The sequence below is a fragment of the Colossoma macropomum genome, unplaced genomic scaffold (genome assembly GCF_904425465.1).
Source record: "Colossoma macropomum unplaced genomic scaffold, Colossoma_macropomum, whole genome shotgun sequence".
Classification (NCBI taxonomy): Eukaryota; Metazoa; Chordata; class Actinopteri; order Characiformes; family Serrasalmidae; genus Colossoma; species Colossoma macropomum.
In genome coordinates this window covers 9,441,301-9,469,280 of record NW_023494785.1, presented here as the reverse complement: position 1 = coordinate 9,469,280, position 27,980 = coordinate 9,441,301, and the positions used below count along the sequence as shown (strand labels likewise).

General features: G+C 38.9%; 1 protein-coding gene across 1 annotated transcript; it reads right to left on the bottom strand.

The window, feature by feature from the left end:
* Nucleotides 1-12,983: 12,983 nt before the first annotated feature.
* Nucleotides 12,984-17,745, bottom strand: LOC118813352 (gap junction delta-4 protein). The gene is made up of 2 exons (XM_036578642.1): nt 17,485-17,745; nt 12,984-15,684 (listed from the first exon to the last, which is right to left on the bottom strand). The coding sequence occupies exons 1-2, from the start codon at nt 17,546-17,548 to the stop codon at nt 14,483-14,485; spliced, it is 1,266 nt and encodes a 421-aa protein (XP_036434535.1). The 5' UTR covers nt 17,549-17,745; the 3' UTR covers nt 12,984-14,482.
* Between the last annotated feature and the right edge of the window lie 10,235 nt (nt 17,746-27,980).

Sequence of the window (27,980 nt, the reverse complement as noted above, 5' to 3'; positions counted from 1 at the left end):
CAACTCTGCAGCTTCTTCTCTAGGCAAGTAATGAGGGTTTTTCCTTTTTTTTTTTCCAAGGGGGGTGACCCTATTGAAGGTGCTTGTTCTGGACTCTTTTGTGGGGGCCTTGTAAAGAGAAGCTTTTCTTAGCTCTTAGCTATCTGGGGCCGTAATTAGAGGCGAGGAGCTTGAGTTGGAGAATCTCCATAATTGTTGCACTCTTCACTTAATTTACTCCAAGAGGGGCTGAGTGAATGGGGTTTAAATGCAGGGAACGGGGGCTCTTTTCATCTACGGGAAACTTTGATCTCTCTTTAAAGTCTCCAATAAAGGTGACATGTAGATAGAGCGTTCTTTTTTTCTTTTCCTCCTGCCAATGCACAGAGTTGTCTAATGTCTAATTTGAGAGCGCCATCAAAAACGTCTTACTCGAGCCTCAGCTGTATTATTAACGGTGAAGTTTAGTCTCAAACGTGAGAGAGAGTGAATGACCCCCTACAGGTGGTCCCTTTACAGTAACCTCCCCCCCCATCAAGGGACCTTCACTGTGAGCCCTGACAGAACTGTAGTAAAGCTCAGACAAAGAAGCTCACTGGAAAATGTTGCCTGATGGCAAATGAAACAGTTTTCTTTCTTGTTTTGTCCCACACGAGCTTGGTGCGATCAGACTTGGGGGAGGAGGGGGGTGGAACTTTTAACATTTTCTTGTTTTTGGTGCACTTTAAAAACAATTGAGCCTTTTGAGGTCATATCTTTGGATCTTTTACCAAGTCAGTGTAGATTCCTCAATATAATTAAGCTAAAATAATCATCTGGGTTTAGGTTTTGATGTTGGTTATTGTTGTTGTTTAGTTTGTTTGATTTTTAAGTACAGTTTAAAGGTAAAGTTCACCAAAAAATCAAATGTACACACTTTTTCCTTTACCACAAATGGAGCTGAATCACCAAGACATGTTTGGCCACTGAAGTTTGCTTTCTTAGCTTTACGCTGGAACTACAAGGCTAATATAATGGTAATAAAAGTCCATGTCACACCAAAAAAGATGCTGAGTGACAATTGCTTTTTTGCTACATTAGCCTTGTATATCCAGTACAAAACCAAACATGTGTTGTCTGTTCAACTGCATGTGGGTTAAGGGGATGTATATGGGACTTGTCAGTGGACGTTTCCTTTAAGACAACCAGGTTAATTACCTTTTAAGCTGAAGTAACAAATCATTTTTACAGTGTATTAGATGGGCTGGTACTCTGTATGGTAGTTTGATTTGTCCTCTGTCTGCTCACCACTAAAGCACCTCATCCAATCGACCATTCTGATTGATTTTATGACCATCTTTACCCCGCGCTTCAGTGCAAAACCCTTTCGATTGATTATCTAGGCCTCTAAAACATCACATTAGGTAAAATCAGGCTTGCTCACTGCTTTCCTAATGAGAATACAGGGATGCTTTAAATGAATAAAACTGCTTTCACAGAGCTTCCCTTTAGCACAGACTACCTGTTTGCTTACACAGTGATGAAAATTATATCTGCTGGAAAATAAGCATTGCTAACATCTGCTATTATGCATTTGCAAGTGTGCACTTTATTATGCACGTGCCATTATGCACATTATGCACTTGTTTCACACCTCGTTGAAGGCTCTGAAGCTCTCAGCAGCTGCTTGTCATGTAGACATGAGAGTCTGAAAGGTATGTTTTGCTCTTACACTCGCTTTCAGTTTACTTTTTCAGTAAACTGAAAAAAAAAACAAGCTATCAAAAGCTGAAAAAACACTCTTGGACTCTCTTTTTATATATAAGCTTAGGTTATTTGAGGTAATATTAAATGAAACACATAGTATATTTTAAAGAATTTTGAAGTCCAGTCTGATCACTGTGATCTGTTAATGGTGAGTGGTCTCATATCGCCATCTAGAGGCCAATAGGAACAATTGCAGCGATGCAATGTTCATTTGTATAGTGTTATTCAGTAACTGTTTAAGGTGTTTGTCTGTAGGATCAGAATCAGCTTTATTTCATATGACAAATGTATTTTGGTGAGTGCACAGACATATGACATTATATAACACAATACACAGACCAGACAATTAGGCAACATGATATATGGGGTCATTCCATGCCAATTCACCTAGATGTCCAGTCACATGATGTGATTTCTGTGGAAAAAAGAAACAAGACTGAACTGAGCTGCAGTATTAACTGGGTATAAATGCAGTATTGCTACCTTTCTATCAAATCTTTGATCTATTAATAATAATAATTAATTCATGAAAGCAATATTTGAAGATACATCTTGGGTTGAAAATAGCTTCACAGCTAAAAATTTTTATAACATCTTTAATGATTTTATAACATCTTCTCAACAGGAGCTAATCCAATTTCCAAACTTTCTGCTGCATAGGAGCAGTTATGTCCGTTACAGATGTGACTTCGTTGTTTAATCATTTTTAGAGAATTAGCCATTTGACAAAGATGCCCAATACAAAAGGTATTCAAACTGTAAAAAGGAAAACTCATGATTTGCAGATGAACCTTTCCAATGCACCACAAATTTGAATATTTGTTAATGATCTTGCGTACATCTGTCAAATAAATAGAACAAAATAAAGAAAGCTGTTTTACCAAGTAATATCAACATTTGTGCAGTGATACAACGATAGATTATAGTACAGATGATCTGTGTGGTGCTGATCTATAGAGTTACAGGTCACAGAAAAGGGGGGGGTGTGAAAAGTTCAGATTAAATTGCAGGGTGTCCACTGTGGCTAATGAGGCCCACAGGTCTGGGGAAAAGTCTGACGTTAGCGTGTCTGGTTGTGCTGGTTTTAATGGCTCTGAATGGTGTGGCGGAAGGAAGTGGATGGATGAGGTGATGTCCAGTCCTGTAATCTTACCAGTGCTCTTCATGACCCTGTTGTTGTGTATGTCCTGTAGTGTTGTTACACTATACTCGATTATTAGATGTGTCTTTTTATGTGTGTGTGTACAGGGTCGTGTACAGGTGGGTGACCAAGGAGCAAGAACCGTTGACCTTTTCCTCCCTTTGACCAAACTGCCCCTTATTTCTCGACTTCATTCTCCATGAATAAAATAAAATATTTATTTAATGTAATCATTAAACTTAAGCTGGAGCCTAAATAACTAACCTGCCTGGATGTGAATCTGAAGCATTTGAACCTTTTGAACACCATTTTGTCAAACAATTAGATTAGTATCTCGTTCAATATCTCCAAAATGCTGTTCTTAAACCAACATTGTATATAATATCATATAACCATTTCATGTATTAGCTTTCTGTAGTATGTAGCTTTTAGATGTATCCAATGATTCAGATGTCTGGATCCTATCACCCCCATTGTGAAACACTATGACTCCACTTTCTCTAAAACAGAACATTTCACATCAAACCACTCTAAATGACTTTCAATAATGCAGAAATTTAAAAAAAAAAATGGTGAAATTCCCCTGTAAGTATAAATCTTTGGCTGTATAAGATGACGTCACCTATTCAAATACAGAATCTGAGAGTTTTACCATTTAACTGCATTAAAACAGCAGTGATATGTTTTGAAATCTGATTAAAGACTAACTGTCAAGGAGGTGGGGGGTAGAAACTGGGACAGCATTTGTTAGGTCTGAGCCATCGCTCCTCTAAATGTCTGTCCATAGTCCTGTGTGTTAACTTTACATGCTTATGCTTAACTAGATTTTTTTGCACTCATATTCATTTGTCCATGTGACACAAACGAACAGAGACCATCAAAGTGAAAGAAGATATATCATTACATATGTCTTTATGCAGAAGGCAGGAAACACCCTGGACAGGCCGCCAGCCCATCACAGGGCAGACACACAGACATATATATTCACACATGAACACTCACATCTAGGAGCTATTTAGCATCTCCAATTCACCTGACTGCATGTCCTTGGAGTGTGGGAGGAAACTCATGCAGATACAGGAAGAACATGCAAACTCCACACAGAAAGGAGGAATGCAAAGCCTGCAGCATATAGCAATTTGATTTTGTTTCCCCTCTCAGTTTTCTCTGTCTGCCACCAGAGGTCTCTGCCTCCTCAATTCTGGCTGTCTCTGTTTTTACTGTTCATTCTACTCTGTGTCTGTTGATACTCCTGTTATGTACGTCCTGTCTTTCCTGTCACTCACTGTGAGCTCTGTGTTTTCACAGCAGTTCTTAGCTGCACTATAGTGATAACTTGTGTGTCTGATCTCAAGTAGTGGTTTGGATTTAGTTTTTGTGTTAGTTATTCATTAATTTATTCATTTTTTATATCATATTCATTCACAATGTTTATAATAGGCTCAGCACTGCAACTCGCTCATCTGATTCGTCTTACTTACGGTTGTCTAAGTCGACACGTTCAAACTAGAAAATACTAAAGAAAAAAGACACTATTTTTGAAAGCAGACGATTAAGTCTGATAGTAGCCAGGACATGTGGCCTGCACTGAATGGAAACAAAGATTTACACATGAATATTTAAGTGTGAAATGTCAGATGTGCAGATGATTCACTACAGCAATGCACAACGTTCAGATAGGTGTTTAAGTGGTCTGGTAGATTTGGATATCAATCAAAGGAACATGCAGCTAATCAAGAGGAATGAAAAGAAATAATAGATAAACATAATAGAAAAGTATTTGGCAATTGGGCTTTTCTTCGACTCGGCTTTCCTGAGAGAGTGCAGTGTGAGGTAGAGACACTAGAGGGCAGCATTGATGTAAAAACATACTGACATGTCCCAAGACTCTTAACAGTGAGATTGTAACTGAACTGTGCGCTCTCTCTTCACCAGTGTAGGTGTAAAATTGTGATACTTTAGGGAACCTCATCAGTAGCACATTTTAAGTAAAATATGTGTTATATAAGTAGAGATGGCACCAGTCTGATAATGGTATTGGGCTGATGCTGGACTGGATATCAGGATCGGTATTGTCACTAATCTAATATAAAATAGAATATGACTGCAGTTATATTATGAATTATCGTATTATAATCATTCATGGTGGTTCTGTTAGTTTTACATGTAGGTCCACCTACAGACAAGTGTGGATACCCAGGAGTGGATATACTGAGGAAAATATACTGAGATTACAAAGAATCAGGCCTGAAATATGCAGCATCACACGTTCCTTTTGTGTTACCTGTGAATAAAATACTACATAAAATGTATATAATATATAACATTTATGAATATTACGAAGCACAGATTTGACAAAAGACTCAGAAATGAGTTCAGTGATGGAAGAAACTGACACCACACCACTAATATCTTAATACAACGTTTTTGTTTATCGTTCTTAACCTGAATGTAACTTTTAGTAACAGCTGGAACAGCAGCATGTAATTTTTAGGTTAGTACAACTTATTACCACAATTTTATTAATACATGTTATTACTGACTTGTCAACATCACAATTACTAACTTATTATTTAGTAACAACCTGTAAATTACTGTGTACATTTTAGGGTAGTTATAACTGATTTCTGTGGAGATTAGAAATTAGATATTGCACTTGCATAAGGAAGGAGAAATAAGTGGAAAAAGAGGAGCTTCCAAAACTATAGTTAAAAAATGATTAAAAGATATGAAGAAAATGGGACATAAACAAATTGATAGCCCACCAAAACTGTTCCTATCAGACAAACAGCACTTAAAGCTTTCATCTTTGAGAGAGAGGAGAAAATCAAGCTCCACTCTCACTGCAGATCTGAAAAAATCCACAGGTGTTTCTGTCCATCCTTCCACTGTGAGAAGACAACTCAGTGCTATGAGTCTGAAAGGATGTGTAGCCGTCAAGAAGCCATTAATGAGAAAAGGAACAAAAAACTCCTGATTTTCTCAGGACAATGGGCTGACCACCCATTGACCAGTCCAGACCTCAACTTCACTGAATGTGTTCTTGAATCATGAGTAGCAAAAACCAACTTCTAAAACTGAACTTACTGAAACTGAAAGCAACCCCCCCCCCCAACACACAAACACACACACACAACAAAAAGGATCTTTAACGAAGACAAATAATGAATTAAATACTAAAAAACATGATATTATATTTAGTTGTCATTTTTCTATTTAAAACATTATGGCGGCTGCCACTCGCTCTGATACTGAGAATAGGGCTTTGGGGCACAATAGGCAAAGTTATGCCCCCCCCCCACCCCCTCCTAAAACAGACAGTTCTTGTTGTTGTTGTTTGTTTGGTGGTTTGTATGTAAATGTGTGTGTTTTGTGTGAGTGTCTGGGGCATGGGTCATTCTGTGCAAGGGAGGAGGGTCACTGTGGGGTGGGAGCCTATGGCTTTTGGTGACCTCCCCCCCATGAGTTTGACTGTAGGCAGTAGCTTTTTCTGCTGTTTCTTTAACAAAAGAGCACAGTTTAAGCAGAACGTCTGGCCTCCTCTTAGTCTCCTTCTGCACAACACCACAATATGGGCTTTACTTTTTTCCTTACACTAAAAAATGTAGGGCATTTTAACTGTACATTGAATAAATGAAAGGTGATCTCTGTCTTTTACACAGTGCTCTGTATGGCATCTCACTTCAGTGGACTGTATAAAAATGCAAATTAAAAAAAAACATTTATTGAAGTTATCCAAATAAATGAAGAGGAACTAAAGTGAGTAAAGTGTGATGTGAGTGGCAGAATCATGTGTGCAGGCTTGTACAGTCCAACAGCAGCTTCAGTTATCTGAGGGAGAGTATCTGAGTATCTGAGGGAACAATCATCCTCTGTCATCAAAACTCAAATACCAACACTGAGAAATCTGAGACGCTCCAGTTATTTTTCACCCACCCAGTGATGTTTGAGGAGACAGACGAGAGAGCATGTTGCCCCATCTCCTCGCAGATATGCCGGGACATGTAAATATCAACATTACACACACAGTTATTGACTTTTATCAAATTCCAAGTACAAACCATTTTGAAATACTTCTGAAAAGGTTAATCATAACAATACATTGACAGAATACAATAAGAAGAATGTGACATTTCTGTAATTTATCTTTTTTTAAAGCTATAGTTCAGCGAAAAAATTAATTTACACAAGTTTAACCTTACCTGAAAATTATATACCTTAAATATAGAAGATTACTTAACAACTCAACACAGTTTGAGTCAAGTGTGATGATGATATCGCTGCTGATGGAACAAAACCTCTTATCTCCATTTTTGTCGTTTTTCAGTTTTTGACTTAAAAACGACAAAAATGAAAATGCCTGTTCCTTTTTCCTTGGAACTTGGAAATTTGGAACTTGGAAAAATGTCTGCTTCCATTGACTTACATTAAAAGTAAAGTATTGTTTTTTTTTCTTCTCCTGTAAAGTTACCATTTTAGAGATGCGAGGTTTTGCTCTGACAGCAGCAATATGTACTTTGCACAGTGCTAACTGGTGTGAGTGTAAGCTTCCATTACTTGTTAGCTACATTAGCCTCAGAGCTCCAGTGTAAAACTGAAGAAATAAACTTAGGACACCAAATATGTCTTTGCTGATCAACTACGTCTGGGGATAAAAGCAGAAACTGTAAATTTGACGTCACAAATTTCAGTTTGGCAATGAACCTGGCATTTTTACTGCATCAATGTCAGGCATCATCAGAGCTGAAAGTAATGTAAAAGTATGCTATGATGAGATAACGTCAGAAATCTTGTCTGTGCTGCAGATCAGTGTAAGCTGTTTTCCCCGGCTGGACTCTAAATATCCTTATATCCACTAGAGGGCAGCCTGCTGTAGTGAGCAAACCATACCATTTCATTTAGAGCAGTGGTCACTAACCCTGGCCCTGTAAATCTACCTACCTGTGAAATTTAGTTCATACCACAGTCTTCCACACCTGCTCCAGCTAATTAGCTTCTTCAGAAGTACTTGATTGGTTGGATCAGATGCATTAGCATTGGCTGAGGGGAGGGGCAGCATGATAGATGTTGGAACTAAACTCTGCAGGAAAGTAGATTTTCAGGAAGTGAGTTGGTGACCATGGATTTAAAGGAACACCTTTACTGGACAGACTAATTTGGCCAACAGTAAACAGAACCTAGTAGCCACTAATTAGCATTGTTTATTTTTCATAATTCTAATTGGTGGCTGTTCACTTCCATGTATTGTTAGCCACATTAGCATTTTGACTTACATATTCCTTTAATTTGAAATGTCTTGGTGATATATATTGTATTATCGGTGGCAAAAGAGATAACGTCAAAACTATAGAATATACTCTTCAGCGAAGCTTTTGTGTAGAATTTGCCTGTAGGAACAGGACCAAACTGATTCTGAAGCACAAAAGCTTTTGTTTTTGAATGGAAACTTTTGTTAGAAGTTTGCTTTGCTAGAAACAAGGTGCAAATCTGGTAGTTAGCAGCTCTCAAATCCCAAAGCAAGACAAATGTTGTGAATTGTTGGTTAGTTTAGTAATAGACTGTGTGAAGAAGGAATGATGATAGATAAATATACATGCTGTTTCACGCTATTTGGACTGTGCAATTAGCCATTAGCTAAAGTAGATAAATGATGGTGGTATTCAAAATTACACTATAACATGTCTAATAAACATCTAATATGGTATATAAATGTTTAACATGGTACGTAGAGCTGTTGTAGTAGCAGGTAGCAGTAGCTTAGCATGCTACAGCTTGAAACAACTCAGCATAGGACTTATTTCAGCTCACTGAAGCTCTACTGACACAAGTTTAGAGCTCAGAGACTCCGATCTGAAGGAAGAGAACCACACAGTCTATGGAACCTACGCTGTTTTGTGTGGAGCCGCTAACTTAGCTTAACCTTGTTAGCATCCAGAGATGATTAAAACAGCATCATATACCATGACACACGTTTGATAACTGCTAGTCTAGAGGATGAAGACTATCCTTGACTGGTGTTGGGATGACAGAAAGACAGAATCTAACCTGTTCTTTGGTGTGCTGAGCTGAGTTATCAGCCTGCTAAGCTTTCACTAGCACCGCTCAACACTTAGCACTGCTGTTCAGTGTGTGGCTTAATATTTATTGGGCGATCTTGCTATTATAATTTTACTGTATGCAGGGTAGTGGGGGTTTGAAAACAGGGATGCAAGGGACATTTACAATATGCATAATCATGTATATTCATAAATCTGTGCATTCCTAATAAATGTGAAGGTTTAGGGATGCTCCTTTGGAGCAGTTTCCAGGGAATAATAATAATACATAAAATACATAACCCACTTTATTCTTCTTATTATGCTTTATTATTATTACTTTACGTATTGTTCAACATAGATTACGTTTTTATGGTTTAAAGTATGACCTTCTAGGTACGTTTAGGTCTTTAAATGAAATGAGTGCAGAACAGCTTCCAAAGTTAAATAAATACCATGACAAAATAGTCATGATCACATATTTTGGGATTAAACAAGATAATGCAATTACACTTAATTTAAAAGATTTAAAAACCTAGCTAAAACAAAACAAATTTCCAATTTAAACATAGTACATGAAGTAAAAGATGGCCTTAACAGTATATAACATTTTTTTAATGAAATCACAAATCATAGATGATATATTTATGGTTTAAACTATGACCTTATAGGTACTTTAAGGCCTTTAAATGAAAAAAAAAATGAGTGCAGAACTTTTTTAGTTTGAAATAATACCATGGTAAAACAGGTAGAATCACATATTTTGGGATTAAACATTGATAATGCAATTGCACTTCATTTAAAAGATTTAAAAACAAGCTAAATCACAGTACATGAGGTGAAAGAAGGCCTCAACAATGTACAACGTTTTTTAATCAAATCACAAATTGTTTTATAGTGTGCCTCTCTTCTTTAACACATGAAGATACATGACAAAAACTCTCAATTGCAGAGTCACATAAATCAAGTAAACTGCCTTTTCCATTCTTTAGAGTCCATGCCTAGAGTGCTGCTCTATTGTTAGTCAGCTATAGTGTGTGAGCAGTCTGGATCTGGTATCAAAGCCACGCTCAGCACCTTTACGGGCTGTGCTGAAACGAAGCCATGTCAGTAAGCTGGAGATGGTGTAAGGTTCCACATCTACAGATAGAACGTGATCTGATCAGGCAATTTCAAAAAGAGCAGAGTGACGTGTCAATTGAGGCGGCTCTCTTTTGTCACTAAGGCACCATCAATCTTCCTCGTATCAAAGCTGGACTTGTCAGGAGTCCCTCGCCAACAAACGGTTCGACATGGATCCAAGGACATAAGCTGGTGATAAAAGACGGGAGGAAAAAGACCCAGCAATGACAAATCATCAGCAGCGACACATTCGAGGGTGTGAAAAAAGTACCAGAGAGGCCGCTTTTGTCTCTCTGTGACACATGACTGCTATTAGAAGAGCAGGAGAGGCTGAATGCAGGCAGCACTCTGCAGTTCATTTGGCTGTAGAGGTGAAATGTGCTCGGAGAGGTTGGTGTGAGGCAGGCGTCATCGCACTCTCATGTTTCACTGGATCACGGCATGCTATTTTAAGTGTTTGTATATGTTCTAAAGTTCCAGCCTCAAAGCCCTCTGGGTCCTTGAATATATTGTGACAAACCACCTCCATAAATATGTATCCCGGCTTTGACTCTAATTACTTTGCGATGCACTGCAGGCCGAGGCTGCCTTTACCGGCTAGAAAAGCCCAGTGGTCTCTTAATGGAATACCTCAACCCAAAAAATGCTAACGTTGCTAATGAAGAAAGAAAAGCAGGCAGGGTCCCTTTAGCATAATTCAGATTTGATTATGCTAATAAGGCCACGCTAACGTTCTAAACTTACCTCACTTCCCACATCCTAATACCTGAAGAACCTTCACTGCAGACTTTACAGCTTTTATTACTATCTCTCTCTTTATAGGTTGTTTATTTAGTTACTTATTTTATTATACCACAATAACATCACATGTGCAATTTAATTATCCCCACTAAACACATGCACCAACATATTTGCCCATCTCATTACATTTTGTATGTCTTTATGTGCAGTTTTATCACCAGCTTAATATTATCTATACAAGGTATATTATTTAGTATAGGTATATATTTATGATAGCTATATACACCTATATTATTTATTATTTTGCTATATTATGTATTAGAATGAGGGATTTTCTAGCCTACAACTAACATTGAATGTGCCGTTTGGTACAGTTGTATGCAAATGTTTGAACACCCTGATCAAATGACCTCTTTTATTGATTTTCTAAGTGAAAATAGGCTTAACATAATGGAAAAAGCCAAACACAAAATGTGCCATAGCTTTTGCACCGGCCACATTTTATAATATTTTTTTCCAATTTGTTAAAATCCACAAATAAACAGTAACTGTGTATCAAAATGTGCAGAAGTGTTTCTTTGTGGAAGATGTTTAAACTTATTTTCAATTAGAAAATTAACAGAAAGACCCAAACTTCTGCATACAACTGTATGTTACATAGGTCTAGTACTGTGTAGTGCAGCGCTGCATCCCCCAGCCTCATTGGTTTGATAAAGTTCACAATTATTTATTGTTTCATCAGTGTTCTCTCACTACAATACCCAGCATGCACCCAGCATGCACCCAGCTTTTACACTAAGCTTAGTAGTTACTAAATATTTCAACCCACCCCTAAGCTGGTGCATGTTGCAACATGTTTTGATTTCATATGTCAAGTAATGTTTAAACTGGCCTTCACTTGAATTACATACAGCTAGTGTGACTACTCTACATTGTTTATATGTTAAGTGTTATTTGTTTTACAATCCTACACCAAAAACTGACACATGCCTGTGCATTTTAAAATCACATTATGTATTGGTGAACAAAGCATTTTTGGATTCTGGTTAGCTATGTTAGCAATTTGGCCAACTCTTTTAATGTCGGAGGGAAAATCCACACGGGAAGTCCCTCAGCCCAGCTGTACTGGAGGTCTGCCGGCGACTCCACAGGGAGGAGCATGTGTGGCGGCTTTGACCCAGCAACCTTGGAGACTCTTCTGTTACAACAAACCTGGTTTTAGAATGACCTCTCACGCTTACTGTACTCAACGGGTCAGGGGAGGTCAAGGGCTGTCTGTGTTTAGTGAGACAGAGGCTGAAAGCGCTAATACAAACAGAAACAACAGGTGGATGGTGAAGGTCGTGGCTGTGGTGGGTGGCATACACCGCAGTGATGTTGGAATACATCGAGCTCAGCCTCTTTCGGCTGATTCTGACGCCTTTGAACACCTTCAGTTTTGCCTTCGATTTCTTTTAGAACACATTTAGAACAGATTCCTGCATATTTTGGGCTTTTCACTGTTCTAACACTTCTAATCCAAGCAGTCAGCTAATTATCAAGACTTTTCTGAGTTAAAGTAGGCGAGTTAGAGCAGATAAAACACCAAAACGTAAATAGCAGGGGTACTTCAGGACTAGGATCAGATATCTCTGATTACATATTAAGCCTCGTCTTTTAGCATCTTTTTTTAGCTCTTTAACAGTTTTTAAATGCATATTTCACTTTTTAATGAAGTGGTAAATTATTCAAACCTGAACTGACAGCTGCCTCAGATGTGAGTCATACTTTAGTATCAAAATGTTTCAGCATTTCATTACACATTTGATCAGCTGCACTGTTAGAAATAAAGGTTCTGTGCAGGTACATTCTTCGTTCATCAAGGTACAAACAATGTAAATGTTCCCTCAAAGGTACAACAGTGGTTTTAATGTTCAACTGTGTACCTTTAATAAGTTTTTCCCCAGTGAAAATGATTTATTTGTGCCTTTTCATAACCTGATGTTTTAAAACAAACAATAAAAAATAAAAAAGCCTGGAGACGAGACGGGGTGTGTGGAGTCAGTACAATTTAGAAAATATAATTTCAATGGATTATGGTACAGTTATGTTCCCTGACTAAAGCTACTGATATGTACGCTTGAGGGTACCACCCCAGTGACAAGAATGGTCCTGCCCCAGTGACAGTTTCATACCTTTATTTCTGAGTGTGTGCAGAAAAAGCCAGTGGGGCTATCTCAAAGTACAACTCATAAAACTACATAAGCCTTTCATAATAACAGACATTTACCTATATCAGGGGCATAGTCAGCCTAAGGGGTGGGTCTATTTCCCTAAAATGTGGACCTTTTAATTACAAGCACAGGGTATCTTATGTAGGTCAACCTTTGACCTGATACTACAATTACATTATTAACCACAGCAATCAGACGGCTTTCCCCCCAGTCTTATCTAGCACGTCTTTTACACAATTCACCAGGTCCTGTTCTAAGAATATCTCAAAACAAGCCTAACAAAATGAACAGATTCCACACACTTACAGTGATACATTTTATGTCGAGTATAATGAGTGCATTTCAGTGATTTCTGCAATAAAAAGTTCTGTTTTCTCTCAGTTAAACTCTCACTATTATTGATCCATTATTGGCTAATCATTGTCAACAACAACAGTCTGTTCTAAGCTGTGAATAGTACTTCTATATTCATCCAGACTATTATATTCAGCCAGCACTACTATATTCAGTATAAATCTTTCCTGAAGCAGATTTTATGCCATCTTTTATACTATTTTATATCAACAAAAGGACGGCATCTGGAGCCTTGCAAGGACACTGATGCAGTACATCAAACATTAGCTCTGAGATTATCTTAGTGTAAGCCAGAAAATCTACCGGTATTTGGCTCTTGGTGGGTGTTAATCTTGGACCTTGAAACGTTATTCACTTGTTGCTTATGTTGGAGCTGGGAATTAAAATAGAATTGAAATAGACCCACCTGCTCTCCTTAAATTTGAGGGAAAACTAAAAGTGTCCGTTTCAGCTTTCTTTTTTTGCTGTTTGCTTTTACACATGACCAGAATAATACCTGTACCACCTTTCAGTAAGTAGACCAGCAACCAGATCAATAACTTCACCAGAGAACCTGAATCCAATGATTCACGATTGCGAAGATTCTCTGGAAATATAATCTTAATTATGTTAAAATGCCTTTTATAAAATGTTAATGTAGGTTTATGTCACCTGTCATAAATGGCTTATGTAGGTGTCATGTAGTTCTAAGAACGCCCCCTTGATTAAAGTGTCACAGCACAAACTGATATGGTGCATTCTGCCACGGAAAACTCGAGTTATGAGTCCCCTGTACGTCAATGCATGTCAATACATATTACTGTTGTCTGAACAAACCTTTTACCAAAATGGTAACTTTACAGGTGAAGGAAAATGTTCTGAATTTTAAAGGAAGTTAATGTAAATCGAGTTAACTGTAAGTCGTTTTGGACTGTTCTTATTGATCCATTCATCATGGAACTTTTCACACAATATGAAGAGCAAAAATGGCATTGTCAAAAATGTAAAACATAACCAAAAAAAACAAAAATGGAGATGCAAGGTTTTGCTCCAACAGCAATGATAGGTATCATCTTTCTCCTACCACCCTCTGGAGGGGGGCTCCATAGACTGGTCAGTGCAGACAACCCTTCCTCATCCTCTAATGACATCTAATGGAAGTCTCTGGACTGTTACACCCACTCAGACTTCTTCTCCTGTCCATCTCCACTGCTGGACGGCAGGTCATTTCCTGTGCTCATCTCCACCAGTGTGTATTGCCCTACTCTCCTTGTACAAACCGCTGTTGCTTCCGTGATGTCCAGCGCCCCTGCGCTTGCAGGTCTGTCCTTCCTAGGAGGAGGTGGCGGCTTGAGACGACTACGCTTATTGACCCGGATGGACCTGGGAGTGCCCAAAGGTTCAGGTGGACAAAGCGCCACTTCACTGCCCTCCCGCTCCATCCCTTCATCCTGAGGAATCGGATAACCACTAGCTTTGTTACCATTGATAGAGCCAGGTATGCCAAGGTTGATACCTAGAGGAGGTCCTTCATGAGGTGCAGGTAGATGAAGGTCTCCTTCTAATTGCAGTGAAGCACCATCATCAGCACAGGCCTTGCTAATTCTTTTACGGAAGCTTCCTCTGGCCAGCAAGTCCTGAGGTACAGGAGGGGCAGAGTTTGTGCCTCCATTTCCAGAAACAAAGTACCTCTCTTCCTCATACATCTTCTCCACCAGCATCTTCTTCTTGCTCTTCTTCCTGACCGACCGCTTGATGGCACAGGTCAGATCAAAGATGTTGAGAAGAAGGGACAGGGCAGCCACCCCCAGCATATAGTTCAGCATGATGGTTTTCTCAGTTGGTCTGGATATGTAACAGTCCACCATGATGGTGCATGGAGACTGCTGGCACATGAAGCGCTTAGGAATGTGGAAGCCGAACAGGTAGTAATGGGCAGCTCCAAAACCAGCTTCTAAAAGAATCCGGAGCAGAAGGTGGAATATGTAGGCCCCTGTGAAACGGCGCAGCCTCCCAACCTCAGACTTCACAGTGGCCTTTGACAGGGATGTATCACGCAAAGGTTCCTCATAGATCTTGTAGAGAGATCCAAGCTTCATCCTCTCAGAAGCTTCAAGATCAGCCGGCAGGTTGGACAGAACTTTGTGGATCACATAGACTACGAATATAATGTAAGGTAGGCAAATGGAAGTAAGCTGGACCAGCCAGAAGCGGAACAAGGACAGCGGAGCGAATATATCGTAACACACGTTGGCACAGCCAGGCTGGATAGTGTTACACACAAATCTGTCCTGCTCATCCTGGTAGAGAGGATAGCCGGCAAAGAAGAGGACCAGTATACGCAAGAAGACCGTCAGGACCAGCCATACCTTCCCTACAAGATGAAAAAACCAACGTCATGGATCCGATTAAGCTAGGAACAAGGTTTAAAGGACATGAATTGGCATCGCAACAGAAAATGGACACGTCTAAAAAAGTAAACAATTTAACTATACAGTTGTCACAAAATATATTCAAATGATTTACAGTCGTATGCAAAATTTGGCCAAATTTCATTGGTGACACTTTATTTTGAGTGGTCCTTTTAAATGAAACAAACACTCAGTAACATCAAAAACATATGAGGGTTAGGGTTAGGTGTTGGGTAAGGTTGGGTAAGGTTAGGTTTTGCATAATGGAAGTAACATAACACATTTACTTACATCTAAAAGATATTTACTTCAGTGTATTCAGATGCTTCACTACTGCTACTTCGCTGATATGTTGTTGATGTGTTACTGATAATCTGTTAAGAGTTTATTAATCATCTACAAAGGACCACTCCAAATAAAGTGCTACCATTACGTTTTGTTGATTTTTTAAGTGAAAATAATGCTGCATTTGACTGAAGCTTGTAAATCCAAATTTCCCAGCTCTGCATAGGAAAAATCAAAGAAAATACGGAATGGTGTTCTCAACTCTGAGCTCAGCGTATGACATCAAATCAACAGGGCTGCTCACACCGTAATACAGTAATAGAGTACAGTAATAAAGACCCATATTTCTACTTTTAAATGAGATTTGCCTTAGATCAGTCAACAAACATGCACAATAATTAGCTAAATTTATAACAATGACCTTAAAATTTGGGGTTTCGAGAAGGTAAATACGTTATAAACGTTCAAGTCATATCCCTAACTTTAGCAGGTTAACTTGTGGCCAACAGTACTTATTTTCATGTAGGCTTCCATGTTTTTTTCAATGTGTAGCCTGAAAATGACGCAGTTCCAAGCTCCCTTGTTACTTCCCACTTCCGAGACAAGTCAAACACAGCATAACTCTACATCCTTTACAGAGAACACACTTTTACATTACACTCACATATTTTAATGCACAATTACTGTTCATTTGCTGAATTCAGCATATTGGGGAAAAAAAAACAAAAAAAAACGTGTAGCATTTTAGCATTTTATGTTAGATTTTTTCCCAGTATGTTAAATTTAGCTAGTAAATAGAAATTGTGTACTAAAAAAATGCCATATTTAAGCTTGTTTTCTGTAGAGGATGTGTTGACTATACCTTGACTTAGAAAATCAACAAAACATTTGACATTTGATTTGACTTTAAACATTTGCATATCACTGTTTAATGCCTACAGTAAAAAGCAGTTTATTTGCATATATTTTCTTTGCATCTTTTCCTGTGAACAATATTTCATTCACAGAAAATCAGGCTTTCTTTAAACAAATACTGAACCAGGAATCTCAGAAGGTCTTACAGCAAGTCTTTTCAATTCAGAGATTTACCTACAATGTGATGCTACTGCTGGTTGTTTTCTATGACACTGCAGAAGATTATATATGAAAGGCTACAGACAGATTAGAAGCCTGAAAGGTTATAATTGTCATGCAATGACTTTTTGTGGGTTTTCTAATTTTACAAATGAACGTTTTGCTGCAATTTGATTCTTAGTTCAAAACATACTATGTCAATAATTCACATTGCCAAATTAAAGGAACTTAATCCTTTACATTCTATGATTATTATTCAGTTATTAAGGTTAAGTAACTCTTTAGAATTAATCCGTAACTACCATGGAACTAATATGAAATACATAAGTTATATAAGGAATATATAAGTCATATAAGTTAGGAAAGGAAAAATGGAGCCAATAAGCTTTAAGTGCATAACCTACCCACAATAGTGATGTTGTAGTTCAGTGCGATGAAGACAGCCTCTGAGGGACTCTGCCTCCCCATGACTTCAGATCATGAAGAGAGCCCACCACTAAGAACTTAACTTGCTTTTTCTCCAGGTGAGAGTCACAGAATCACATTTAGTCCCTGCTAAGGAACTGAAACTGATCCAATTAAAGCAATCCAGAATCCCAGCAGGGAAGGCGAGACGGCTGGGCCTAGCCTGGTGTCATCCACACAGCTTCTGCCGCTGCTTCCTGTCTTACCTCTCTCTCCCTCGCCCTGTCCAGGACGACAACTGTTCTCAGACAACAGAAGACGAGAGACACGAGCTCCATTGTGGGGCTATTCTTACCCACCAAAGGCACGTCGGCGCTCAGGCATTGCTGAGATACCTCGGCTCTGTTTGTCCTTACAGGAGAATACCCAGCATCAGGATTAGCCCTCAGATCGCCTGCATTAACTTCTCATCTCCAGTGGAAAATGTTTTAATATCAGGCTGTGGATCGTCTTCATCAAGAAATAGACCAACAGACCAGCTTCAGTTTGATGATTTTAGGACATCAATGCAGTCATACATGCATCTCTCAAAAGTTTGAAATCATTGCTGAAAAGTTGAGTCACTGTTTTCAAGAACATATAGGAAAGGTGGAAAAAGTGTGTGAAAGTATGAGCACCTTGACAAAATCTGACTCAATTAAATGTGGAAGCTTGAAGCCAAAAATATACGTGAGTGAAGGTCAAAGCATATCTACATTAAAAATACTCAGGTGAATACAAATGAAATGTAAATGTTTTAACAGACATAATTAAGAGTGTTTTGTTTGTTTATTGGTTTTATGCAGTGACTACCTGCAGTACCAATCTTTACACAAAGATAAGCAAGCATAGTTGTGGGCCGTTCCATTTTATACTGATATATTTACTTGGTTGGATGCTTTAATAAAAATAAATTCAAATGTACAGGAACTCAACTGATCAATGAGAGAGAAAGGAAAACCTCCTGGCCTCTGGGATATAAAACATGCAATTTGAAGGTCAAAGTGAAAATATAAGGAGTAAAAATCATGTTAGTTCTGTTGAGAATGTAATTGAGCATAAGTAAACATTACTTATTTTCAGTAATATTCTAAGAGAAAACTTACTTATAGTAACAAAGAACTACTCAGGTATTTTCCATCCTAATATAAAACTAATTTGGTTGCAGGTAAATGTATAAATGGTTGTAATCTGCCATTTCTGTGCAACTTCACAGTTTTAAATAATTTGTCAGTTTTCAAGATGGATGGATAGATAGATAGATAGATAGATAGATAGATAGATAGATAGATAGATAGCTACACAGATGGACAGATGGACGGACAGAATTAGGATTGGTAGAACTCCAGAATTATAAACATATCTGTACATGACGCTAAATGATGGAAAAAGCTGTATTACATTAGGAATGAAGATACAATATTTAAAAAATAGTGATCATATATACACATATATACATACTGTACATATAACATATATAATGTTTGTTGTTCCAAAAATACAAGAACATCTAAAAATGCATGTTTGTATTGTTTAACTATACTTTATTATACGTTATTACTGGCTATACAATTACTAATATAATAACTCTTAAACAGTAGTGTATATCACAGGTGCGCTTTGTAAGATTAGCAGGTCCTCAGCTTAGCAACACTGTAATTGTTCAGCTTTGGGGACCATTTTAATGCTATTTAAAGTCTGAAGTCTGCATGTCTATGTACAGAAGCTTCACATATTCAATAAATTTATGACTTATTTAGGCTTTCCTGAGTGATGCTATGTCCAGCACTGCCATATTAATGAAAATGCCCTTCATTTTAATTTGGTCCTTATGACATTTGGCATGACTGGATGCCAGTGGCTCAGAGAAGACTGAAGTGGAAATCTCCTGAAGCCTTTAAACCATTCTAAATGACCTCAGGGAGAGGGACATCTGGACTGGCAGACGGAGTTAAACTGGAACCCGTTCTCTTATGAATGGAGCCTTATGTACATGAGCACTGAACACTGGCACTGAGCAGTGCATGATGAGGTTTCTGCTTGGTGGGGTAACTGAGTGGCGAAACATGGCGTGTACAGAGCTAGCATTAGAGGGATTCAGTTCAGATGCTCATGTAAACCCAGGGGAGCTTTCAGCTGAGCAGTGGGCCCCTTTATACAGATAGAAGTTTTGCGCTTGGTACAGCTTAGCGGTGTAGTCTTAGTCTGAAAAAATGGGTAACTAGCTGACCCTCAGAGACCCTCTGGGTCTTCTAGGCCTTCAGAATAGGCCTAATGATTTCTGTGAAATAAAAAAAAAAAATACATGTCTAACATTTAGCTCATGTGTATTTAATGGAATCATCATGCTTGTATTGTTGCATATTATTGCATGTTGTATTGTTGTATTGACCTTCTGGAAGTCCTAGATCCATCACTGACTGTGAATATGAGTGGTAACCTAACCAGTGAGCTGCAGTCATAAATTAAAAATGAAAAACAGTGGCAGCTCTATGCCTGGGCTCTGAAGAAGTTCTTTCACAGAAGAATTACACAAAATTTGTATATAATTACACTCTTCTTCAGATTGATGGACAGTGTGTTTTATATGGTTCTACATACACCAATCAGGCTTAACATTATGACCCTTGTTTCTACGCTCATTGTCCATTTTATCAGCTCCACTTACTATATAGGTGCACTTTGTAGTTCTACAGTTACAGACTGTAGTCCATCTGTTTCTCTGCATACTTTGTTGGCCCCTTTTCACCCTGTTCTTCAGAGGTCAGGACCCCCATGGACCCTCACAGAGCAGGTACTATTTGGGTGGTGGATCATTCTCAGCACTGCAGTAACACTGATGTGGTGGTGGTGTGTTAGTGTGTGTTGTGCTGGTCTGAGTGGATCAGACACAGCAGTGCTGCTGGAGTTTTTAAACACCTCAGTGTCACTGCTGGACTGAGAATAGTCCACCAACCAAAAATATCCAGCCAACAGCGTCCTGTGACCACTGACGAAGGACTAGAGGATGACCAACATAAACTGTGCAGCAGCAGATGAGCTATCGTTTCTGACTTTACATCTACAAGGTGGTCTGACAAGGTAGGAGTGTCTAATAGAGTGGACAGTAAGTGGACACAGCGTTTTAAAAGCTAAAGCAGCACTGCTGTGTCTGATCCACTCACATCAGCACAACACACACTAACACACCACCACCACGTCAGTGTTAGTGCTGAGACTGATCCACCACCCAAATACTACCTGCTCTGTGAGGGTCCATGGGGGTCCTGACCACTGAAGAACAGGGTAAAAGGGGGCTAACAAAGTATGCAGAGAAACAGATGGACTACAGTCTGTAACTGTAGAACTACAAAGTGCACCTATATAGTAAGTGGAGCTGATAAAATGGACAATGAGCGTAGAAACAAGGAGGTGGTCATAATATTAAGACTGATCGGTGTAGAACCTTTTTGAAAAGGGCTCTATATAGCAGGCTTGACATCGTAACAATAGAAGAGCCCTTTTTGGTGCTATATAGAGCCCTTTCCAAAAGAAGTTCTATACAGAAACATCTACAGCACATTCTCCATCAATCTGACGAACGCTTTAATCATGTGAAAGGCTCCTTGAGTGTTCATGATTCTATATAGAACCAACTGCTTTACTAAAGAACCCTTAAACAACCACTATTTTTAAGAGCGTACATTGTTACAATGCAAACTAAGTCATTCAGAGTGGTTTGATGTAAAATGAGAAATTTAGAGAAACTTCCCAAGTCTGAATTATTATCACATGAAAAACAATAAATGCAGTGTAGAAAGGTACTAGCAACAGCTACTCCCTATTGTTTAGGAAAAATAGCTCCTAAAACAACTCATCAACATATAAAACTCAGAACACATGTTGGTTTAATGGTCATGCTAGATAGTTAATAATGTAAATTTGCATAGTAGCCATTGCGACCCCTGGTTCCTATCACTACTCTAGATAAACCAGAGATGGGAGCCCTCTCTGCAATGAACTATTTCACATCAAACCACTCTGAATGTTTATGAATTATATTAAAAATTGTGGAATATCTGTTTAAATGATCCTAGACAAATCATAGAGGTTTCCAAGGGGGTCAACAGTGTATACCTGCATGTAGACTCTGTTACTGCTCACTGTATTAAATGCATAAATCTGTGTTGTGTGTGCGTTTCCTCTCACTGTGCTAGCAATTGATATTCAACGTTGGTTTATTATAGAAAGAAAAAAAAAAACTGCACTGTTTTCTCATTCATTAGTGAGAAGGGTTCGCCAAATGAAACAGCTGTCTGGAGACTTGGTTTATTAAGCATTACACTCACCTGTCTCCTGGGTAAATATCACTCTAAAAGTGTGTCACATTGTGTAACAAATCACTGCAGGGCTGCAGGGGAGCTGGATGAATTAGATTTTCATTGTGCGCATGTGGCTGTGGAGCAGTGGAACGTAAATTAGAAAAGAAGTAAAGGGAAAATTGTGAGTGTTCAGTCCTGAGTGGTCTATACGTTGCACCCTAAGGCTTAAAACAGAAAGAACTTCAATCACTTGCTTGGCAAACATATCGATCCAAGCGAAGTCTGTCAGGGATTTTATTGGGTACATGCTGTGCCTGGGCTATGCTAATAAGCATTATAAAATATTAAGAAGAATTGACATTATATAACAGCAGCTGGCTGTGATGCAGACAAACACCACTGTGCTTGTTTTGCTTGGTTGATTGTGGTGACACTGGAGGTCACGGCAAGCTGCAGTGCTATGCAAGCCATGTGGACAATTACGTGACCCAGTGGGAGCCACTAAGACACGCCTGATATTTAGGGCATACATATGACCTGTTCCACTTTGATCGATGTGTTGGTCAAATCATAGAAAGAGCTTGAAAAATATGGCATTCTCTAAATGTTCTTACCTAAACCATCACCCTCTACTGCTCATCATTTCATCTCTGCCTCTAACTCGATTAGCAGACCAGCTGGTCATCATCCAGCCTCTTGCTGAAGGCACATTTAAGGCTGGTCAGCGAGTGTTAATGCAATGCAGGACCCACTGACCTGGCATGCTCCATATGGGACACATTTAGAAGTGTTAAGGCTCCAATCTAGGCCTTAGGCCTGAGCTCAGACAGCACTGTCTGAAATTCTGTGAACTACACAGTTCATTTCAATGACACCTCCTATGATGCATTTATAAGGCATTATGTGGCATGCATAATACCTTATAATACCTGGCACATACATAACACTTTGTAAAGTAAGAGCATATAACTTTGTAATGTTAGGTTTCATAATGCATTATAGTATCTGCTCATAAGAACACTGTAAATGTGAATGCTGTAATGCACTATAACAAGGATCTGGTGTGGTTTTACCCAGACCCATCACCACAAACCAACCAACATAAGTAATACAAACTATAAATTTTATATGCATTGTAAATTTGATAGATTAATATGTTTTTATTTAACTGGAAACTGAACAGATATTATCCTGCATTATGGAACCTGACTCTATGAGGTCAAATACTCTTGCTTTATAAAGTGTTATCCATGTAATTAGTGTAGCTACGCATAATGTTGTAGTCATTTAAAGTAGTTATGCATTTAAAGACAAACTTGTCCTGGAAACTTAGGACTTCCAATGCTATGTAGCAAGTCAGGCAGCAAGGTTTCTCCAGTCTCTGGCAGGGCTCTCACCATCTTCCCATGTGGTGTTTAGTGTCATCAGGTCTTGCAATGTTTGTCTATATGTGTTCTGGGAGTGTCCTTGTTGACATTTGTTGCCAGGGGGTACCCGTCTCATTGCTGTTTTGGGATGCGATGATTCTCCATTTGAAGAACATGGCCGCCAGTCGGAGTCTTCTTCGGGTGACGATGATGTGGAGTTCGCACTTACCACTCCTTCGGAGTACCTCTTCGTTGAAGATGCGATCATAGTATCGGTGTTACATGCCTGTGATGCACGTATGTTTTGTTTTTCCTCTTTTTTTTCTTTCTCTCTCTCTTTTCTTTCACCCAACCAGATTGTGGTGCAGGTGTGGATAAAAGGACCAATGTGGACATCAAATGCTTGGCTGTGCTCTTCTCTCTACCAATCCAGATGGCTGCTTTCTGCCGAGGGGCGGGCCTTGGCAGATGAAAGGATTCACCTGAGACTAGTTATGGAGGAGAGCGTTTAGCGTGCAGGAGACTTGTGGTGTCAAGCTGTGAATATGTAGCCAGTAATGCTAGTCTCTAGCTCCCTCTCTAGCTCTCTCTCTCTCTGCTGTTTTCTCTCTCCCAGCGCATGTGTGGACAGGCAAGTTGGGCGCGCCTATACATATGCACACACAATAGTGGTCGGATTGTTCAGACACAACAGGTACGGGGCGAGTGCCACCCGCTGTATTTTGGTGAGGATTAGCCTTGGCTAGGTAGATTAGACTTTGGTTTTCTTGGTTTAATTTCTTTGGCACCATCCTCCGTCCACCCTTGCGGTTGGTTGGGTCCCCTTAGTCAATGTTCTTGCATACTTGGTGGTTAGTTAACTCCTTTTCTTTTAATCTATACACATTCAGCTCAGCTTATTGTATTATCCCTCTTTCCTTGTAAATATATTGTTCCTGTATCAGACACTTTTGCAAGTGAGCCAGCTGCTGTTGTCCAACTATGATCCCCCTTGTTTGACCTGTGGTGTTCATGTACAACTTTCGATTTCTTGGTGCTTATCCTGAGGCTTTGTTCACTTTACTGTCCAGGTTGGCTCTCGCTGCTTGCAGCTTCTCCTCGTCTTCTTCAAGCAGAGTGATGTCGTTGGCAGAATCGAGGTCTTCCAGGCGGTCTGGATCAGACCTGTGGACACTGGCCCCAATGCGTGCTCCTGCTCACTGCATGACGCAGTCCAGGGCGATTAGGAACAACAGTGGGGACAAGATGCATCCCAGTCTGACCCTGATGACGATCTTGAAAGTCTGTACGACCATTCTCAATTTTCACACAGCAGCTTGAGCTCAGGTTAAGTCCCTGAAAAGGATGATAAAGACCGACGGCACACTTAAGAGTGCAGGATCTGCTGAAGAGACTCTCAATGGATGCCGCTGAATGCTTTCTTGAAGTCGATAAAGTTGATGGCCAGCGATTGCTGGAACTCAACGCACTATTCTAAGATGTTACAGAGGACAAAGATTTGTTCACTGCAGGATCTTCCATCATGGAATTCAGCTTGTTCCTCACTCAGGGCTTTTTACAGTTGCCGGAGCAAAGCCACGCAGAAAGCCCTCCCAGGTACTGAGGGTGATGCCATGCCAGTTAGTACATTCAAAAATGTTGCCTTTCTTTGGGATCTTAACTATCGCACTTCTACCAATCTTCTGGGATGTCTGCATTTCACCAGCATTGTTAAGCGGAGTCGTCAGCTCTTTGGCTATGACCTGGCCGCTGTGTCCTGGAAAAGTCGAGGGAAATGATTTCCTAGAAAGCGTATAACTCTGTCTAGCCATCATTATCAAGACAGTCATTTCCAAAATCATTATAGTTTAGACTGGTGTCCTTTTTGACATGAGGAACAGGTTAAACTGTGCAAATCTGTCATCATTCAGAGATAAATCAGTAAACAAACAAACAAACAAACAAAGTACTAGCCATTAAAGGAAGAGCCAGGACTGTCCTTTAGCATTCAAAACACATCTTTTACATTTACGGTTGCATTTGTTTAGCAGGAGCATTCAGCTGCCCTAGGCTAGGCACAACCATCGTTTCCAAAATGACAGTACTTCAGAATGTGCTCACTTATCACTCTACTGACATAAATCAATAAGTAAATGAAAATAAAAAAAAAAAAAAAAAAACTACCAACCAAGGAACCAGGTGCTTCTTTTCATTAAACTTAAATCATCTTTTCCATTAATGGTTAAGTTCAACATTTGCATTTGCAACATTTGCCCTCAATCCTAAATAAAACCATCATTTCCAAAGTCACAGCACTTCAGACTGGCTCTTCTTCTTTGATACAGAAATAAGTATAAACTGTGATATTCAGATATAAACGAATGAACAAATCAGCAAACAAACAAATGTACAAACTGCAACCCATGCAGGAAAGCAGACCCGAAGAGGACGCTTTTATTGCAACTTTTCAAAGTTTATTTCTTGTGCCAGTTTCTAAACATTGCTTTTTGAACTGGGAGTACTGGTTAAAATCATAGGTTTAGAGAGTAAGAAACTGCATGCGGCCTTTTGAGCCTCCAGCCCTGCCACCTCGGCCACGGGAGCTGGGTTCACTTTGCTAAACAGAAAATACAGTGAACTAAAGATCAGAGCGGAAACATAGGGCTCAGCGCTTGGCACATAGTGGACACATACTGAGGGCTGACCTTCAGAACAACGACAACAAAAAAACAAAAACAAAAATGACAACTGGAATTAGATGCATACAACCAATGACTAAACATAAAACAGAAAAAATCAACTAAAAAAATAAAAATCACAACTACAGCAGTTTTTCATTTTCTTCAGTTAGCACAGGAAACCATTAATAGTAGAAAGACAGCAAAAGTTGAGACTACAAATCGTAGAAGTGGAAATGAAAAGCGTAGATAAATGAATCGGCCAAGAGAGCGGGACCAAAGAGACAGAAAGAGAAAGACAGAGATAGAGAGAGTGTTACATTTAAGAAAATAAAAGAAAACTCTATGCAGAGGTAGAGTTCAGTGCAAGGCTAACACACCCCTCACCAGCCCACTGCCTCCTGAAGTCACTCCAGCATCCAAACGCCAGGCTGTAACCTCACAAACATACGTGCATACAATAAATAGAATAATACAATCTTTGAATACTTCTACACATCTCTCCATTGCACCCCACTAATTCCTCGAATCAATTTTCTGCCAATCCAACGAAAGTGCAAAGGGCCTTTGAAAGCACAGAGCTACCATCTCACAGGACACTTCCTACTGAAATCCAGTCCCTTTTCACATTAATCTCCAGTTGATATCGAGTTTCTAGACTAGACTTCATTCAGATTCACGTTTACAGGGCATTTAACTATTTGAAATCTCTTTTTAACCCATTTATGTCCAATAACTAAATGTATTATGCCACAGAACTTGTTTTCTTTGGAGAAACATCTACTAGTACCCATGTCAATTTCTCTGAATATATTCATAATTCATAATTCACACAAGATTTGGAATTCCTGGTCTTCTGCTAAACATTAGAAGACTCAATGTATTGTGGTAAATTAACTGATCTCACTTTTTAGCCATACGGTTTGACGGATTTGTGTTCTGGTAAGCTCAGAGAACATATTCACCAAATGACATTGAAGATTCCTGATATGGACACCAATGGGTTAAGTTCAAATTCGTTCATATTTACTGATTGCCAGTGCAAGCTCCAGACAGCATGCACCACACAAAAGGCCAAACTACAATTCACAAACCAATACATGTAAAAAATACATGACTTTGGGGTGGTATTCATGGTAGAAGTGTATTACATAAAAGAGAACAAATTTTAATCAATACTAACAATAAAAGAAACATAATACCAAACAATTTTGTCGGCGCCGACAGAAAAAAAGTCTCTAGAATTGCTTTTTTTTGTCGATGTAACACAAAGAAAGAACAACAAAGCAGTGCTTTTCCAAGTCCCCATATTGAAAGAATAGGCTCCATTAAATGTGAACCCACCGCTGTGAGTTTGCTTTCCGAACTGCAATTCTTCATGAGCAACATGCTGAGATTGGACTGAATCATGTGGAGTTCTACATGGTGAAAACAGAACGACGATAACTCGACAAAAGCAAAAGAACAAACGCTTGCAGACACTTTCATAATGACACCTCAGGAAAAACCAATAACAGTTTCTGATCCCGTAACTATTCTTAATATAAACACATTTCTCTTCCTTAACATCACTGTTCACTCGCGACTGCATCTGATCATCAACTCCACGTCGACACTTCCGCCCACCTTGGCCCCAAAGACTTCGAGATGATTGAACGTGAATACTGATTACTCATAAATATCTCAACATATCATTTAAACTATGATCGTTTTGAACACAGTATGTACACTGTACAAAATTGATTTTTCAAAAAAGTTATAATTCTTTAGTCTTTGTTTTTAATGCTTTTGTCGTTTCCCACAGAAGAGAAAAAGAAAAAAAAACAAAAAACAAATAGCAGTCTCTCATTAGCAGATGAATAGCATTATTAAATAAATATCTCCAAAATTATACATACATCAGGTGACTTTTTTTAAACACTTCTTTAAGCACTACTCAAATGGAAGATCAGCAATTCAAACAAATGTTAATGATCTTTTGGTAACTTAAAACACTGCATTATGTTATATAAGGTTAGTTTGTTATGAAGGTGGTGGATAGAATGGTGTGACGTTAGAAACTGGAATCTAAGGCCATGTTTCTACCAGCTAAAGCCAGGCACCAGGTGGAATAAATGGCAGTGGATATTGC